At 47.0% G+C, this 17,722-nt stretch overlaps 2 protein-coding genes across 3 annotated transcripts in view; one reads left to right on the forward strand and one right to left on the reverse strand.

Annotated features, from left to right (window-relative positions):
* Positions 1-231: 231 nt before the first annotated feature.
* On the reverse strand, positions 232-11,403 carry SLC33A1 (solute carrier family 33 member 1). Of its 2 annotated transcripts, XM_074878383.1 has the most exons (6): positions 10,539-11,403; positions 6,337-6,527; positions 5,502-5,686; positions 4,422-4,539; positions 3,351-3,566; positions 232-1,655 (listed from the first exon to the last, which is right to left on the reverse strand). In XM_074878383.1, the coding sequence occupies exons 1-6, from the start codon at positions 11,287-11,289 to the stop codon at positions 1,488-1,490; spliced, it is 1,629 nt and encodes a 542-aa protein (XP_074734484.1). In that variant the 5' UTR covers positions 11,290-11,403; the 3' UTR covers positions 232-1,487. The 2 variants fall into 2 exon arrangements, with proteins under 2 accessions (XP_074734484.1, XP_074734485.1); XM_074878384.1 differs by lacking the exons at positions 4,422-4,539; positions 6,337-6,527.
* A 1,189-nt stretch (positions 11,404-12,592) lies between these two features.
* Positions 12,593-17,722, forward strand: part of GMPS (guanine monophosphate synthase) — a 31,313-nt gene continuing 26,183 nt past the window's right edge. Inside the window, exon 1 of the mRNA XM_074878385.1 lies at positions 12,593-12,747. Coding sequence (XP_074734486.1) covers positions 12,721-12,747 — 27 coding nt within the window. The 5' untranslated portion in view covers positions 12,593-12,720. The remainder of the gene's footprint in view (positions 12,748-17,722) is intronic.

Here is a 17,722-nt window from a genome sequence, read left to right on the forward strand (position 1 = left end):
ACCTGGTCATGCTGTCCTCGTCTGCACACCTTCGGACTCCTCATGCCACGCATGTGGCATTTGTGCACACCCCCCATGTCCCCTCCAAAACTCAGCATTGATTTGCTTTTTTCCTGAAACAGACAGCAATAAAAGATCCACAAGCCCCTCCAGAGTTTGGAACCCCAAGCTCCAGGTGCAAAACTTAAATATTGACAAGGCAAGAACCACAGAATGGAAAAGAAAATCATGTACCTTTCAAAGGTATTTTTAATAGTTGTCTTTTTTGATAATGATGTACCATATACATCCAACAACGTCCAAGTGCCCTCTCTCGGCGTACGGTGTGCTTGCTGGACACCACTAAGGCACTCAGGAAGGGAAGTAATTTTTGATAAATGCAACGGGAATGTTTCCACTACACAGCATCAGTAATAAATTTCTGTAGCAGCTCTACCACAGGATGTAGCTTGTTTGATTTCTGTGACAGCAAGTCGTACAGCAACTCGCTGGGAATTTGGCAAGTTTGTCATCACTGAATCACTCCCAAAGGCACTGATCACCTTTTCTTACCCCTAGCTGGGAAAAGTCACATTTTTCTCACTGAGTTTGAAACTGAATGTTTGAATTTTAGTGACTGAGAGGAACCAACACTATCAATTCATTCCCTCAGAGCACCAACCCCTTCCGAAGGCCTGCGTGCCCGCTCGCTGGAAGCCCACCTGCTGTGTGCTAGCCGCTACACTAGCCAGGTTGCCTCTTCAGGACTTGGGGTGTAGAGTATTGTGCGTTACTCAAGTCCTACCTTACAGCATTTTTCGTCAAGAAAGTACCTTGAATGTAAATCAAAATGCTTTGAAACAGCAGAAATAAATTAAACAAAGGTAATTTGTTTATAAAAATATTTTCTTATAAATCTTTAAAGCTTATAAAAGCCAGAAAATACACTTAAAAGAATCTCTGAAACATTTCATCCTTTGAAGTGTGGTTACAGTTCAGAAAGCAAGACGGAACAAAGCCCACAGACATCTTACGTTTCTCTTCCCATAAGGAATTCCACAGTACAACATGCTTAACCTACAAGTCAAAAGGCCTTTGACACCCTTCCCCGGGTCACCTCCCTGCATCAGATCATTTCTGTTTGAAAAGAAAGAGCTGGAGCTTGGCTGGCCATGCTGCTGTTTCGACAGACACGGCACCAGCAGCTTTCCATAGCTCCTGTATGGAAATTCAGACGTGGGTTACACCAGCAGCCATAACTCTGAAGCTAGAGCTGGGGATATGTATGGAGTACGTAGGTGCTATTTTTTAACAATTACTTTCTGAACTTACGTTTTCATCTTGGGAGAGCAAGTGGTATCACATACAAACATACCACCGTCTCAGCCACCCTTGTTTTCAGTGATGTGGCATTTAAAAATACATATTTTCCTGTTTATTAATTATGGGATAAGTCTCTGTAATAAAACTAAAACGACCTTGCTAGTCCATCCAGTGTTTAAACTGCATCAATTGGTCCTCTTGCACTTCCAGGAAGACTGTCCTTCGTCCTGCAGCTTTTTAAGTTGTGGCCCAAGTCGGAACCACCAGCCAAATCCCAGAATGACACAGATGACAGATTCCACATAGTAACCATCCAGGGTAGTCACACAGGAACCGCCAGCTTTTGTGCAGAGCTGAAATCGAGAAGCAGAAGCTGATGCATTAAGTATTCTCTGGGAGATGCAGAAACACAAACCTTTAGAAATTAGGCATTAGATATCCACTGTTTTTTACTTGCTCTTGGTTATGACTAAATATAGTTGTTTACTCTCCCTTGTTTCTTATGGGGTTAGTAAGAGAGGCTTTCGAGTTTACCGTCCATACAAAAAGTAACAAAACCGTTATAAAACATTTGGGAAATGGAGCATATCAGCCCAAGGGGCTAACTCTGGAAAACAGAAACTGTCCAGCTGTCTCACACTGGCCTGGAGGTGCAATCACTGTTCTTAACCCCATGAAGAAAGGCTTTTTTTTCTTTCTTAGCCATCCAAACCGCTTCTTTAGGAATTATAATTTAATCTTTAGGAATTAGGAATTGCATCTCACCACACTGAATCTGCAAATGGACAGTACAAAATGCTGCATATTTCTGGGAAGACCACGCCCAGGATGTTTTTTAATTGCAGAACTGGAAGTCAAAACCTCCAGCATTTAAAGGGTAAGTGTAAAGGCCACGATGGTTTCTGCTGTGGTTCAGCTTCCAATACTGCTATAAACCCAAAATAGATCAATACTTTGAGTTGAGGTTCTGCCAGCATTTTCATTATTCTGAGACACATCAAGATCAGATTAGGAATAAGAAGGGACTGGTGATGGAATGTTACCAATGGGGAGGATGTGAAAAAAGATCAGAGGAGTGGGGTTAAAGGAGGAAGGGCTTAAGTTCAGTAGAGGCCCAGGCACAGGGAACCTAATTAGTGGCAAACCAAGGAGAGACAGGCTGAAAAGCACACGCTGCAGAAGCAGTTTCCCCTCTGCAACCAGGAAAAACTGCAACTCCAGTTCAGACAAGTCATGTTTGACTCCCGGAATACTTTGTTTATTTAGAGAACCTCCACATCCCAAAGAGTCCTGGCATTCAGAAGTGAAATAAATCTCAGTCATGAGTAAGGAAAAAAGAAAAACCCAACAAAACCCCCCAAACATTTCCAGCCTTCCAAGCAGTCGCGTTAAAACTTCTCATTTGCTCGTGAGGAGGCGAATTTGAAACTCTGCTTCACAGGCAGTTTTGCATCCTGCTGTCTGATATGTGCACAGCACGTTCTTTGTTCTCCTCCCCAGGACTGGGAAGGCAGCCAGTCCCACCACGCGGCTTCATGCAGAAAGTGAAGATCAAAGGCAGAGAGCACAGTAACGTCACAGGAGAAGGTATCAAGGTATCTGGATAGGAAGCCTCCAGAAAAACAAAAGGAACAAAAAACCTACCACAAAACTTCAGGGACTTGGGGGACAGCCAGCCTGCCAAGAACAGAGTGCCTAATCCCACAACTGAACTTAGCAAGGTTTACCCTCAAAAATATAACTACAGCCTCCTTGTACCACAGAGAATGGGGCACCAACCTAGTGCTTCTACCACCAGCTTTTCATCCCAGCCCAGAAAAAAATGGACAACTACTCTGCAACCACAAATCTTTGGCAAGATGTTAGTTATTACGAGTGTACAGATAAAAACAGACTCAATTTTATCACAGGAAAATTAGCTCAATCAGTGGGAGTTTTTAAGCATAAACTACACACTACAAAGGTTTTCAAAGGCAAAAAAAATACTAAGAGAAGCAATTTCATTGAGAAATAATTGAACAGAGGCCTTGACAGCCTCCAAAACTTACTTCTGCAGCGACTGTAGTTGCACAGGTCTGTTCCTGGGCCCCCGCGCACTCTTTCACCGTGAGCGGGTCCACAAGCCAGAGTGCCACGGTGGAAGGCCAGTTCCCTCCCAGATTTGACACGGTATTTAGGAGCGTCATGTAGGTCCCTCCAATCAGTGGATCGCTGACTTTGGCATTGAAAGCCATTATTGCAACATACATGCTATACAGCGTGATCTATAGAAGAGGCGAGAAAGCCCACAGGACAGTAAGGTCTCCCCACTTACAGACAACAGCAACTAAAAACATTGACATAAAACTGTTCTAAGAGACTGCTTGAAGGCAGCAACATTGAAAAATAATCTCAACAGCTTAAAACTGCACAAGAGAGAAAAGTACTTCTGCAGTCTGATTCTCTACAAACACCAAGAAGTAGCCTTGCCACTTGGCTCACATCATGCTGAGATGGGCCCAGCCTCACATGCACAGGAATGATGTGGGTTATCAGACTGAAGTATAATAAGGGCAGCTAAAATAGCACATAAAAAGAACACTTTTGCATATAAAATCAATTCTCAAGGCATTGCATACATTTTAGTTCTGATCCAAAGCCTTGTAGCAGGCATTTGGTTTCCAGGCCTTTGGATCAGATCCATTGTGACGTTCCTCCACAATCAATAGTCTTTTTTCTAGGACCAGGATCACCTAACTTTATAGATCTGCACAATAAGCACAATCATCATCATGCCTATGAAACTCAGGCAGAATGCTGGGATTTCTCCAACTCCACCATGTTTCTGAGACACTGGGTTTGGGGAACAAAACAAAAAATAATCTGGGAAACAAAAGCAGATCTGTCAACTAAAAGTAACTCCACAGAAGATGTCCAGTGGAGCATGTGGAAGAGGGGAGAAATAATACTGGCAAGAGTATCAGAAGTAAATACAGCCATAGAGAACACAGGTCAGGCTTAGAGGAATTCTAGTGTAGCTGTGGAGAAAAGTAGATAGTGGCATTTATAGTCCTCTTGCTGGTTGATAGGAACCCCCCCATCTCCGTGCCCCTCCCCTTCCCACACACAGTGTATGTTACCTGGTGTAAAGCATAACTCAACAATACTACAACATAGTAGTAGACAGGAAATCCTCCTTCATGTTTCACTTGAGGAGTCCACCACACCAAAAAAGCAAATTCCAGACCGAGCAGTAGTCTGGAAGAGTAAGAAAGAGAATTTGTAATTCAAGTAATTCTTCCCAAGTGTTTTCTTCATACAAAGCAACTATCGACTGTTTATACATATAGAATACATTAAAATAGTTTATATCTAAATAGTTACAACTATTTCTATCTTAGAATTAGATATTAAATATTTGATGAGCACTGAAATCATAAACATTTTATACCTAAACAATTCTGTCTTCCATATAAACACAGTTCACTGCCAGATCTCCTATACTAGCTTTCTCCCTTGCCCCTTCACACAGAAATTTATTTTTACAGAAAGCAACACACCAGATATCCAACCAAATTCAGATGGAGCAAGATTTACTTTTTTTTTCCCCTGAAAACATACATAGTTTTATGAGAACATGTTAAAGTAGCAGCTACATGTAACAGATATGTTGCTTGATTTACTGCGTAACAGCATGAGGTACTTTGCTGGATTCATCGGCTTTACAATTCCATAAGCAAACTCCTGTATGAAGCACTAAACACAGAAATGAGATGTCTCCCAGTCTGCACCAGCCTGACTCTGCTTCTTTCACTCTCCATTCCCTCAGCAAAGCACTCGTGCAGCAGATGCACCCAATGACCCATCAGGGCGTTCCTCCACGCTCGCACTGGGAAGCGCACGTAACGTCACACATGCAGTCCCAGGCCTACTCAGAGCGACTTGTCAATAAGGAACCGTTGACACGGCATAAGAGCAGGAGAGCACTGCCCTAATGCTGCTGTACATGCTGCTTAAAACCACCTCACGTTCTGCTTTCTTACATGTGATACCACATGAACCACATTCAAGCATCGAGACACAGAGAATTCAACTCAACTGTGAGAATTCTGACCTACTTTCTTGTATCTGGAGGTCAGAGAGTTACACAAGAAATCCTACACTTGATCTGAGTATGCAAATTGCTACGCTTCTATAAAATGAGATTTGTTTGTTTTTACCTGAAGGGCATAGCTTTGTAAAACGTGTTCAGTGGCTTGGGGCCTGCTGTGTATTTGCTGATAATCAGCGGCAATATTATCTGTAAAGGAACCATTGGAACTGCCAGAAGAGCTAAGTGCTCTTTCGGGACTCCCTCTTCCACCAATTTGAGTCCTGTCACAGCATCTGCTGCTGAAAATCCAACCTGCAACAGGAGTTCAACAAAATAAACTGAGGAAAGCAGCGAGTTTACTGGAGAAATCCAGTTCACTCAGTATTAAGTACATTGAGAAATGTGATCGAGTACGAGTCACTTCTGTCTCCGATTTGATTTCCAAGTAAGTTCTGCAACACATTCACACACCCTTATCGCCATCAGCGCCAAAGCTATACCAAGAACATTAAATGTAGCAATGACATTCATGCCCCTGCCTTAATTGCTGTTGGTGTCCACAGTGGCCTACAACAAGCCACAGAAACCTAGTTTGTACAGAGTTGCAGATTCTGGGAATAGTATTTAGGTTAAAAGAAACATTTTCTGTCCTTTTAACCGCAGACTACACAAACAGCCCAACTGTTTAAAAATGTTTAAAACCAAATTGCTACAATACTAGATTGCAATCAAACTTCTCTTTAATGCTTGTGTGAACACTCACAAAAGCTCAAGCAAATGATTTTTGTACAACCCTGTTTAGTGTGATGATACAAGCAATTGTTTCAAATTTCATGTGAAAATTCAGAACTCTGATGACAACCACTAGCAAAACTAAGAATTAAGTTACATCACCAGGACTCAGCAGCCTTCCAGACACTGATATCACCAGCATCTAACAATTGATATGTTTATTTACTTACTTTTGCTGTGAGAATCAAGAGACAGAAAGTAAGAACTGCCGGCATCTTGATTATTGAGAATAGCAGCCTGTATGTATCAGTGATGCCTTTAGTTTCCTCTTTTGTTGGAGTTAGTTCCTTGTTTTCCTTCTTCAAAAGGGCAACCAGTGTAGTGGTAATTAAAAAGACAGCTCCCCAGAAAAACAGGAAATCTGGAGGGGAAAAAATAAAATAAAATAAAAAAATCCTTCTAGCAGCCATCATCAACACTTCATTAACAATTCACCGAGTAGCTAAAATGTAGTTATTTTGCAAAAATATAAACCTAATAATAAAAAAATTGAATAAAAACATTACTTATTGACCCTCCTAAAAACAAGCAACAAAAGGAAACCAAACACATAGCTACCTACAGGCACTGACACTGCTCCTCCTCGCCCCTCACTCTATAACCACATGTTTGCTCGAGGTCTGAGACAGAAGAGCAGCAGCAAACTGGGCCCCTTCCCTTGTGTTCTGTGTGTTATTATCACAGTGAGCATGTTGGAGGAGAAACAGAAATGAAAGTTTTGAAGGATTACACATACAACCACTAAAAGCTGATAAGAGGAAAAGCCACATTTAATATCACAAAATGGGGAAAAAACTTCAGAGGGAGAAGTTATTGGCAACTCTGCAGTTGATTTACTGGATGTAACCATTCTGTGCCTCAATTCTATACTCCCTATACAACATCTATCTACCACCTGAAGGAAACAGAGATTTATGAGTGTAAAGACGGCCTGATGAAAGTTCTTATGGTTGTAAAGAGCCACTCAAATATGTCTGTTTTAAGCGGATATTATACTTGCTAACTTAAGTGCTCTAATTTAAGCAGATATAATATTTGCTAAATCGTGGATTTGAAGGCAGCAATAGTAAAAACACACCAGTATTTTACGACAAGTACTTTTTGAGTCAGTGAATGGATTAATCTAAGATAATCCTATCCTCTACCTTTATGAAAGAGGCAAGAAAGAACCCAGTAGCATGCAGAGGGTAAGGCAGAAGTAGCCTTTTATCTTCCTGGTCACGAGCAACTCCAGAAGCCTCACGGCGACTTGAAAGTAAGCAGAAAGGGCTGGTGAAAGGGCAAAGACAGTGCAAAGGTTTAGTCAATTATTAGCTGCTTCTTAGGCACAGGAAGAGAACAAGCACAACAAGCATGGAAGAAAATGTGGAAAGACTCCTTTAGACATATCCTACCATCCTCAGTGTAAAGAAAAAAAGGCATTTCAAACCATTTTCTGCTGCTTCCATAGCAGCTACTTTCCCCTTTTCTAAAGTAAAGAAGATCTTGTAACCAACACTGTCAGATTGCTCTCCCCTCTGTTAAAAAAAGGTACCCTGAACATATATTTTCTAAGTAAAAGATGAATTTTCAGAGAGCCAAGCTATCACAGCTACTATCTACAAAAGACATTCAGGAGTGGTACTCTAATAATAGCACTGAGCGTTATCACCGCAGCAAGAGACCTACAGCGCGAGGATGGGAACAGAAATAGCTCTGAGCATCATTGCATGAATACTCTTGATCGAGTCGCCCCTGAGCAGCTACAGTGCAGTGGCGCAATGGCTGGATTAGCAACAAAACAACACAAAAAGCCATATTATATAATAGTGCAGATTAAAAAAATGGGTTTGGAGTGGTAGGCAGTTTACTCAAAAATACTGTATTTGAAAGGAAGTGTATCTTGAAGTCCACTAACAGGCTGCAAGCAAAAGAACTTTAAAATTGTAGTTCACACAAGGAATTTCTAACACAAAGTTTCCAGTGCCACCACTGCTGGCTCCCCCCATCCCTATTTTATCTCTGCCTCTACACTGTTCCTAACAAAATAAACCACTGTGCTGGGGCAAAGCAAACTTTTGAACTAGATCAGGGCCTGACCAGGCTGGAAAATAACCCCCACCAAGGTGTGCAGGGGGTACAGGTGTTCCGTCGTAACAGCTTTTAGTAATTGCACAGCTATACATCTCCTCCCAGCAACAAGGGTGCTCCAGTCACTGGCCCAGGTAAGTCTGGGCCGCCTCACAGGGGCAACTTCTTCCTGCACTTGTGCTTCACCTCTCTTCCTTCATGCTGGAACAGGCATGGCAGAGGGGACAGGAATCAACAAACACAGCCAGTAAGCTTCCCCACCCTCCCTCCCTTAAAAAAAAAAAAAAATAAAAAATGATTTGAACAGCAGCATGCTAAACTCATATAGATGCTAGCACAACCAATAAGCCCAGTGAAATGTATTTCTCATTTTCTTCTCTAGAGCTTTCGCCTGAAAAACGTAACACATCATTTGTTTTGATGAATGGTTTTACATTTGTTCCTGTTATTTCCCGAAGTTAATGAGAACGACAAATGCTGCTGTTCCTCAACAACTTGAAGCTGACCTGGGATCATGAAGCGTTGACTTGGTCTTTCCCTCGCATTGGCACACAGCTGACGATGAAAGCGTTCAGAGATCTGAACTGGCACAAAACTATTCACCTTTTCAAACTGTAAAGTTTTCTGCTGCTTTAACTGCCCAAACCGGCTCATCACGAGCCCCGTTACAACCAGTGCTAGGTCCAGAGAGCCACCCTCCTTGTTTCAGTGAGTGGGATTACAGTGCTGCTGCTCTGCAGCTGCTGCGGGAGAAACGTGGACACAGCAAATTGTGGCACACAGTCACATGAAGAAGGGAAAAAGAAATTTCTTGCAGCCAGTTTTACCACCCAAAAAAACCATATCCTGCAACTATAGTGTCAGAGTTACTTGTTTTTCTTACTCCACCCAGATTAGTACTCCAGGACAAGTTAAACCGGTTGCATTGGTGTGTTTTGGTTTGGGGATATTTTGTTTTATTCCAAAGACAGGACTCATGTAATAGTAACAAATCCATTTACACAAACAGCACTGAGAAAAAACCAAAACAACAGAAAACCTGGACAGTGGAGGTAAGTATAGACAAACCAACTCTAAACTACACTAGTGATTTGCCAGTTGCATCAGCAGTAAAAGACGTCAGTGTGTGGCTGCAGCAAGAGGGAATGGATGAACTGCAGGGCAAGGGAAAACAAAGGACAGCAGTAAACCAGTGGGGTTACTCTGAGGCTATGCTTGTTGACATATAAACCAGACACAGGGTTATCTACAGGAAGGAAAGAGGAAGACTAGTTAGCAATCGCGACAGCTGCACAGACAAAATTAAGTACAGCAGTCTTGGAAACTGAGAGCTGGATTTATCAATAAGATAGGCGCAGGGCAGAAAGCGAAAACTTGCCTTTATACAACAGCTGAACTCAGTTTTGCCATACCTTTTCTCTTACATAATACAGGCAGAGCAATCAATGTAAGAGAGGGAAAAGAAATTAAAACTGTGAGGATTTACCCTTCGTTGCTAGCCATGGTCACCTGGAGACTGCAACCAGAAGTGGTGCCAGTTTTTCCTGTCCTCCCATAAGCTGAGCTGGCTAAAAAACCTTGCAACCAAAACATGTGCGTTTCAAGCAACTCCGAGGTAATACGCCTAACATCAACCACCACATGTAACCTTTCCAAAAAAAAACCCCCAACCAAACAACCCAAAAACCACCAAATAGAAGACATCCCTACACTAACAGCTAGTTGTGGTTGGATTAGCAGACTCCATTTAATTCAATAAAGCAAAAAGAAAACACCCCTTAATTTACTAAAATAAGACCTTCCTTCGGAAATTGGCTACGTGGTCAACCCTAAACACTCGTCTTTTGTACTTCTGCGAACAATACCATCTTGGAAGAGCCAATTTTTTTTTTAATTTCCTCTCTCCTTCCTCCCAAGAGATGTTCTTAAAAGGCCTCATTAAGAAGAGGCAAAGCTTTTGATTTGTTTGGGGTTTTTTAAACAATAATTTATCCCACAGTCATTAAACTAGGGAGGGGGAGAAAAATGCTCTCTAAAGTGCTTAGGTCAGCCAAGATAATGACAAGGCAGGTTTCCCACGCCCTCAGGCCCAGAGAAGCCTGGAAGTCCAGTGCACGTAGGAGTGGACTCCACCAGCCTTCAGCCAGGCTGTGCTTTCTCATGGGCTGGGGACAAAGCAAAGCTGCTTGGTTCACCGCACCAAACCACCACTTGCTCTGAACGGAGCTTTGGTCCAGGCTCCTAGAAGAAGCATCCCCATCACAGCATCAGTACACACAGGCCGGCCACAGCCAGGCAGTACCTGAGAGGGTAACAATCCCTCGGGGCTGGGGCTGGAACCGCAGGTACTTGTTGCAGAAGGAGGCTGACTCGAGGGCCAGGAAGAGAACGTTGCCCAGAAAGTAGCCGGCTGTCTGGCCCACGGAGTTGCAAGTGGAGGCATAGCCCACGTTCTCCCTGGACAACATGGTGAGGGCCCAGCCGTCCACCGCAATGTCCTGCGTTGCCGCCAGGAACTCGAAGAGGAAGAAAGTCACAGTGAGGGCCACCACGTCGGGGCCCCGGCCCTCCCCGTCGCCCAGCAGCATGTCCACCTGGGTGGACATGTAGATCATGAAGAGCCCCAGGACGTACTGCGTGGGCACCAGCCAGGACTTGCGGCGGCCGAAACCCCGCAGGTAGACGGCGTCCACCAAGGGGGCCCAGAGCAGCTTGAGGCTGAAGGGCCAGAAAACGAAGCTGAAGAAGGCCTGGTCAGTGTAGCTGGCGCTCTTGCTCTGCAGAATGAGGGGGACGCTGCCCGCCAGCCCCAGCGGGATGCCCTGCAGCACGTACAGCACCAGCAGCAGCAGGATACTGCCCAGCTCCGCCCGGCACCCCCGCGCCCCCCGCGCCCCCGCCTCCGGCAGCAGCGCCTCGGCCTCACCGCCCGGCAGCCCATCCCCGCAGAGCGCCAGGGCGGGCGGCGCCTCGCTCCTCACGTCCAGGCAGTGCTGCTGGCTGCCGGCCCGGCGCTGCCGGCCGCCCTCCTTAGCCGCGATCGCGGGCGACATATCTGTCGGCGGCGGCCCAGGGACTCGCGCTCCTCCCCACAGGCTGAGGCGGGAGCGGGCGCTGCCGCTGAGGAGACGCCGCGAGCCGAGCCGGCCCGGCCGCCGCCACCAGCCTCCGCCCCGCCCCTTCCGGGCACGTGAGCGCCCGCGGCAGGCGTGGCTGCATCTCATTGGTCCGCCGCGGAGTGACGTCAGGTAGCCGCCCCGCCCCGCCCCATCCCTGAAGGACCGACCCCGCCGGGCGGGTCATGGCGGCGGCGGGAGCCCCGTGGCGCTGCGGGAGGCGGCTCCAGGGCCCTCCGGTGCTCGCCAGCGCTGGGACAGCGAAGCAGCTACCTCTGGGCGGGGAGAGGGGAGCTTCCCGGCCTCCCCGAGCCGCTCCCGGCCCCACGGCGGCTGGGGGTGCCCGGGCGGGCTGATCCCGGGGCTTCCAAACCTTAATCAAAGTCTGAGGTTCCTTCATAAAAATTAAGTTTCCTTAACAAAAACTAAGTTCCTTTTTTTCCCCCTCTTTGGGTGTCCTGTACTAACAGAAATACAAATCAGTAAGAACCAAGGTAAGCGAATATTACTTTTTTTTTCCCCCTGTTCTTTTACCTATTCATTTTACAGTTACACGATAATTAAAGCAACAAGCACACTTTGTGCGTCTCGCTTTTCTTCCATTTTTAATACTTGAAGTATTCTATTTTTTTTAATTCCTGAAAGACCCATCACAGCCATAACACAGTTAAAACATTTAGAGCAAAATGAACACACCGATATTACCCTCAGCACAAAATTGCTTGGAATGTGACGGTGGAACCAGATACCGGTTTGTAATTCCACGTGTAACTCGAATTCTTACGCTTATTTTCCTCTATGCAAGAAGAGTAATAAAGCTCGGAGAAGGGTGTCAAAAATACTTCGGGAACGTTACAGGCAGCCTTTCATTGAGGGAGCTGTTTTCCTTAGTGTCTTTTAAGAAATTCCACCCGAGCAGAAATAGGAGATGCACTTTATACCGTACCATTCTGACGCACAGAAAAACTTATTGTAAAGCCTTAGTTTCTGCCTTCAAAACGGGCAGAAATGAGCCCCGGGAGCTCCCCGTCGCGCTCCGGGGGCATCCCCGGTGTTAAACCCGCTCGGGGCCAGGCGCGGTAGCCCCGGGGGAGGCCGGGCCGCGGCCGCTGTCTTCATCCCCGTCCTCGCCGTTATTCCACCCAGCACAACACACGCACACAAGAGTCCCTAAATCCCGGTTTCTGACCCCAAGGCACCCGGCTCCGCCCCTTCCGCCGGAGCGCGGGGCCGGGCCGGGCCGGCTCCTCCTCCCCGCGGCGGAGGCGCAGCCGGGCGGCATTAGCTCATCGCGGCGGCGGCTCCTCACGGCCCTTTCTTCCCGCTCCCCGCCTCGGGGCCGCTCCCCGCCGGTCGGAGGCAGCTCCCATGGCCCTCTGCAACGGAGACGCTAAGGTCAGTGCTACCGCGGCCCGGCCCGGGACGCTGCCCGCCGCCTGCCCGGGCCTGGTGGGGGCTTTGTGCTGCCGGGCCCGGCCCGGCCCGGCTCGGCCCGGCCTGGCCGGCGGGCACATGGCGGGGCCTGGCCTTCCCCCACCGCCGCCTCTCGGGGGCTGCGGGCGGCCCTGCGGCGCGGAGCAGGCCTGGGGGGCCGCGGCGGCGGCTGTGGGGAGCGCGGGGGGCCGGTGCCAGTGGCGGCAGCCCCCGGCTCTCCGCGCCGCTCTGCCCGCTCAGTCGCCACAGCGGTTGCTCTGAGGGAACGAATTCATCGCCCCGTCGGGATTTTGATCGGATTTGGGTTAAACGTTGGCTTACGGCGTGGCCGGGTCCGTTCAGCGCCTTGCGCGGCCTGCACTGCCTCTGGGGCCAAACCCAAACGGGGGGCTCCGCGGGGGTACGGCTAGCACCTTTCCCAGCAGCTAGCCACACCAATCGGGTTCGTGTCCCAACGAGAACGGTCGCTCCTTAAGCCAGCTGGAGTGAGAAGGGGGTTTGCTGAATCGCAGCTGTCCCTGGCCTGGTGACCCCGGGGTCACGCCGCTCCCTTAGCGTTGCCCCGTGGCCAGTTTGCAGCAATAGTGGTAAAAAAGACGCGTGTCGATGTAGTTCTTGTGTGCCAGAGCGACTCGCGTGCCTTCGTGAAGTTGGAACTTTTTTCTTAATGCAGCTTCTGGACCAGAACCTGCAAGTTGTCTCAAGCTGCTTTTGTAGTAGGATAAAAGCCTTGTCCTACTCCTTTTTATCTAGCTCAGAAGCAAGCGTGGTTTTGAGGGGGTTTTTTAAGTGCTCGGTTGGTCCCTACTTAAGTTTTATGACGTGCTTTTCCCTGGCCGTCGACACAATCCCCTTTCCTGGCCGGGGCTGATCTCGAGGGCTCCTCTTCCCTGGGGTGGTGGCACCCAGAGCTAGCCGTGCCGTGCGAAGCTCCTCTTCCTCGCGCTGTGCTCTCGCAGGAAGCGGGTGACGAGAGCGGTTTCCGCAGGGACCCGGGTCCCAGCAGCCATTGGAAATCCGCATGCAACTTATGTAAATTTAAGTTTGAGATAACGGGTTGGGGGCTCCTGTATCAGTCTCGGGGACTGCCTGAGTTTGAAGGAGTTACTTTCTTCTTACACTTTGAAAAAATATGAGTAACTGCTTAATTTTAATACCACAGGGAAACAATTAAACTCTTGTAAAACCTGTGCTGGCTTGAAAGCGCCAGATCAAGGCTCCTGGTTTAGGCTTGTCCTAAGTTATTAGTGTGGGTGAAAGCTCAGGGCTGAGGGCTCGGACAGAGGGGCTGCTGCTGCAGACCGGGCTCTGCCAGGTGCTTCGTGGAGCTCCAGAAGATGACTGTTCTCTATGTTAATGTGTTTTATAAATTGCACTAATGAAAATCCTGCGAGCGTGTGGGTGTGTGAAATGCTGAAAAATTCCCTGATTCTGCAGAAAGTGGGCTGTTAGGAACCTGCAAACTTAGTTTCAAGCACTACGTAGGTACACTGAGGAATAAGATATGCAGTGTCCTTAGCTGGTAAGGCAAGCCTGATGGCAGGTTTTGTACCACAGCTCATTATAGAACTCATAATCTTTTTCTTTTTTTTTTTTTTTTTTGACACAAAAAAAACCCCAGCAGCGATGGAAGCTTTTTTTCTTCCGGTGTTACCAAGTGGTGGAGCTGAAATGGTGGCTCGAAGCTGACCCTCGCCAGTGCAGTTGGAGGTGGCGATACAGTTGAGGTGGCGCTTGGGACCGTGGTTCCAGGTCTCGGGTCCGGGAAGCAGCAGGCAAACAACAGTTTGGAGATACAGCGTTTTGACAGTGTGATCGCTTTAGTTGTTTCATCAGTCGTAGAGAATAGTAGGAATCTTTCACATATGATGTGGTTTTCAGGGTGACTTGTGATCTAAATTAGCTAGGGATAGGCTTTTTCCCCTCCATTTTTCTCTTGGCATACACAAGTTCCATTCTGTTTTTAGTCCCATTCTCGGGACGGAGCTCTGTCTGCTCTGCCCTAGCCCCTGAACCGACTTGGACAGCTGTCAAACCAGCTTCCACAGAAGTTCTCAAAAATAGCAAGTTCTCCAGATTTTTGTGAAAACAGACCAGGAGAAGACAAGGAACTCTAGCTATACCCCTACTGAGAGGAAAAAGAGCTTTTATTAGAAACTGGAGGAACCCCACTAGGAAGAGGTGCTGGCTCCATAAACCCTGTCCCTGCAGCAGCCGGGCTGCCTGGTATCCTCTTCATCTTTCTCCTGGCAAGCTTATGGTATACAACCACATGAGCTGAACTGCCATGTTGGCTGCACATAAACAGCATCTGTTCCTTTTTTGATTTTATTAAATGAAGTTTCCCATGTTAAATTTGGGTTCAAAATCTCTAGCCTTGGAACTGTGCCTTTAAATAAATAAAGTCAGATCCTGTACCGACTTACCGCCTTTCTCCTTCCTCTTTTTCCATGCGATTTATGGTAGCATTCCTGTTGGGCTCTCTTTAGATCTGAACCTCCCTACAGGTCTAATTTAGCTCAAAAATGAAGTACAAAAACTCCTCTGACACCGTCCATGTGGTGATAGTCGCCTGCGTTAACTCCCGGGATGGGGCTTGTTTGGGTGTATGCTGGGGATGTGCTGCAAGGTTGTCTATGGGAGAGGAGGACAGTGGCAGTGCCCAGTGTAGTATTGGGATAATTATTTCAGCCTGTAGTTTAGCCTAAACCTGTGTCTAAGGGAGCAGCCAGTTATTAGGCCACCAGTTGAATGATTTTTTTTTTTATTTCTTTTTTTTTTTTTCTGATGAGGTGCATGTTGCCTTGCTCATTTTACATGTTCCTCGTAAGGAGATCTGTGTTGCTCGATGACTGCAGTGCTTTTACTGGATTTTAGCCCAAATGCCCTTAGCATCATCTGAGGAAAAACCTTCTGAGCTGTGATTAGATGCTGGCTTTTGAGATTTTGGGAGGGTATTAATGGACTCCCAGCAAAACTCTGCTTGAAGCCTTAAACAGCCATTTTTCAGGGCCACATAAACGACTAAGAAGTAATTCTAACGCTGATCAGCCACCTCTGAAAGCGTTCCTCCGGTCGTTGCGTAAGATGGTGCTACGCTTCCCGAGAGTGGAGAAGCAGGGATGGTTCAGTGAAGGGGTTTGCCAGCTGGGGCCGAGTGCTCACGTCTGGGCGACTGCAGCGCAGAGGCTCGTCCGGTTCGTTCCTGTGACGAAGGGGTGTGTATCTCTGTCCTTCTTTTGCTGAGGAGAACGGAGGAAGGTGCGGGTTCGTTTGAGACACAGACCTACTTATGCTGCCTTATGCAACGTTTCTCAAGCTACTCTCCATGCAACTTTGAGCTCTTTTTGTTTTCACGCGCGTGTCTCCCCCAGAGCTGTTGCTTGGGCCCAGCTGACTACACCTGGCTGCTCCAAGCAGCTTGGTGCCTTCAGGGTCGGGCGCTGAGAACAAGATTTATTTTCTAGCTGGAGATGTAAACGCTCGGCCCTCGGCCCAGCTGAGCTGATGCCAACAATAACTTGGATTTAGTCCTTTTTTATTGTAAAATGTAAAAGCTGCCTTCGCAGAGTTGTACTACTTCCTTCTCACTCATTCTGCAGGTTCTGAGGAGTGGTCTGCAGGTTGGGAGACACGAGGGTACGTGTGGGTGGCACTGCTGGCAGGTGGGACCCATCTGTGCGAGGGCTGGCTGTGCACCAGGGGCTCTGAAGGGCACTCTTACATCCCACCCTGTCTTTTGTGGGGGGAAGTGGACAATTTCAGACACCAAGCCAAGAGGGCTGCAGAGCTCTGTCCCTTCATGGTACAAGCTACAGCACGTGCTCTGAAACGGACTTTTAGTAAGAAATACTGCAAGGAATAGTGTTTGCCACAAGATGGGATCAGGAGAGAGACTAAGGATGTCAGTCTTTCTCGTAAGAACTGCTAATTTAGAAATTTCTAGGTGAAAATGCCCAGAATTATTCTAAAAGTGATTCCCTCTTTTCCACGAGAAGGGAAGGCAATTCTGGTGACCTCTCTCCATCTGACCCCAAGAGGTTTGGAGGGGTGTTTGCTGCTGAAGTCTGCTGTCCTCCAACACGTGCCCTTTTCGTTGTGTAACCCAAGACAAAAAAGTCATTAAGAGCTTCCCATCAGGCACACTCAGCTACCAGCTGAAGGAAAGAAATTAAGTAACTAGCTCTAACCTGAATATAGGCTTTTGAGGGATTTAGCAGTATTTTTTTGGTTTATGTCCTTTAATTTAGATAAAACCTTTTCCAGCTAGTGTAAACTTTAGAAGTTCCCAGTGTGCTTGCCTTCCTTGACTAATTTAAAGACAGTTATCTGAGGTGTCTCTTGGTAGCTGAGGAAGAAAGCTCAAATGCAGCCTTTGCTGTGTGTTTCTTGGTGAGAACGTGTCCCAGCAGGACGATGCTCTCCTCCAGAATGACCTGTGGTTGATGTGGGGGTGATTATCTGACCCGCACGGAAATACCATGGCATGCTGCAGGCTGCCCCAGCTTCCTTCAGAGCCTGAGCAGTGCTGGTGGAGCCTCCTGTGAGCCCTGGGTTGAAGGATGTGTTGCCTGGTACAAACATGCAGAACAACTCCAACGTGCCATAATTAAAACTTGAAACGGTCGTATAAGCTTCGGGATGTGTTTTGAGGCAGTGTTTGCTGAAGGGAAAACCTTCCCAGTTTTTCCTTCATCAAACTACATTGGCAAGGAAACAGTGTAAACTTTAAGTTAAGGGAAAAACACCCCCAAAGTAAGCAATTTTTTTAAGCAGCAGAATTTTTTCTGCATGAATTTCTTGGTGTCTTACAGTGTGTTCACATTCTTCCTTGAAGATCCTCTGATAAGGACACTTCCATGGAATAGCTGCTTCTTTTCACAGTTTCTTTTTAAAAAAGCAGAAACTTGTCCTCGTGTTTTCTAGTCCTCTTTCA

Source organism: Strix uralensis, chromosome 9 (genome assembly GCF_047716275.1).
Source record: "Strix uralensis isolate ZFMK-TIS-50842 chromosome 9, bStrUra1, whole genome shotgun sequence".
Lineage (NCBI taxonomy): Eukaryota > Metazoa > Chordata > Aves > Strigiformes > Strigidae > Strix > Strix uralensis.

Coding starts and splice junctions, on each gene's coding strand:
- SLC33A1 (XM_074878383.1), bottom strand. CDS start 11,289: ATGTCGCCCGCGATCGCGGCTAAGGAGGGCGGCCGGCAGCGCCGGGCC. Junction 5,687..6,336: donor TCTTGATTCTCACAGCAAAA/GTAAGTAAATAA, acceptor CTCCTGTTGCAG/GTTGGATTTTCAGCAGCAGA. Junction 1,656..3,350: donor CAACTACAGTCGCTGCAGAA/GTAAGTTTTGGA, acceptor TCTCGATTTCAG/CTCTGCACAAAAGCTGGCGG.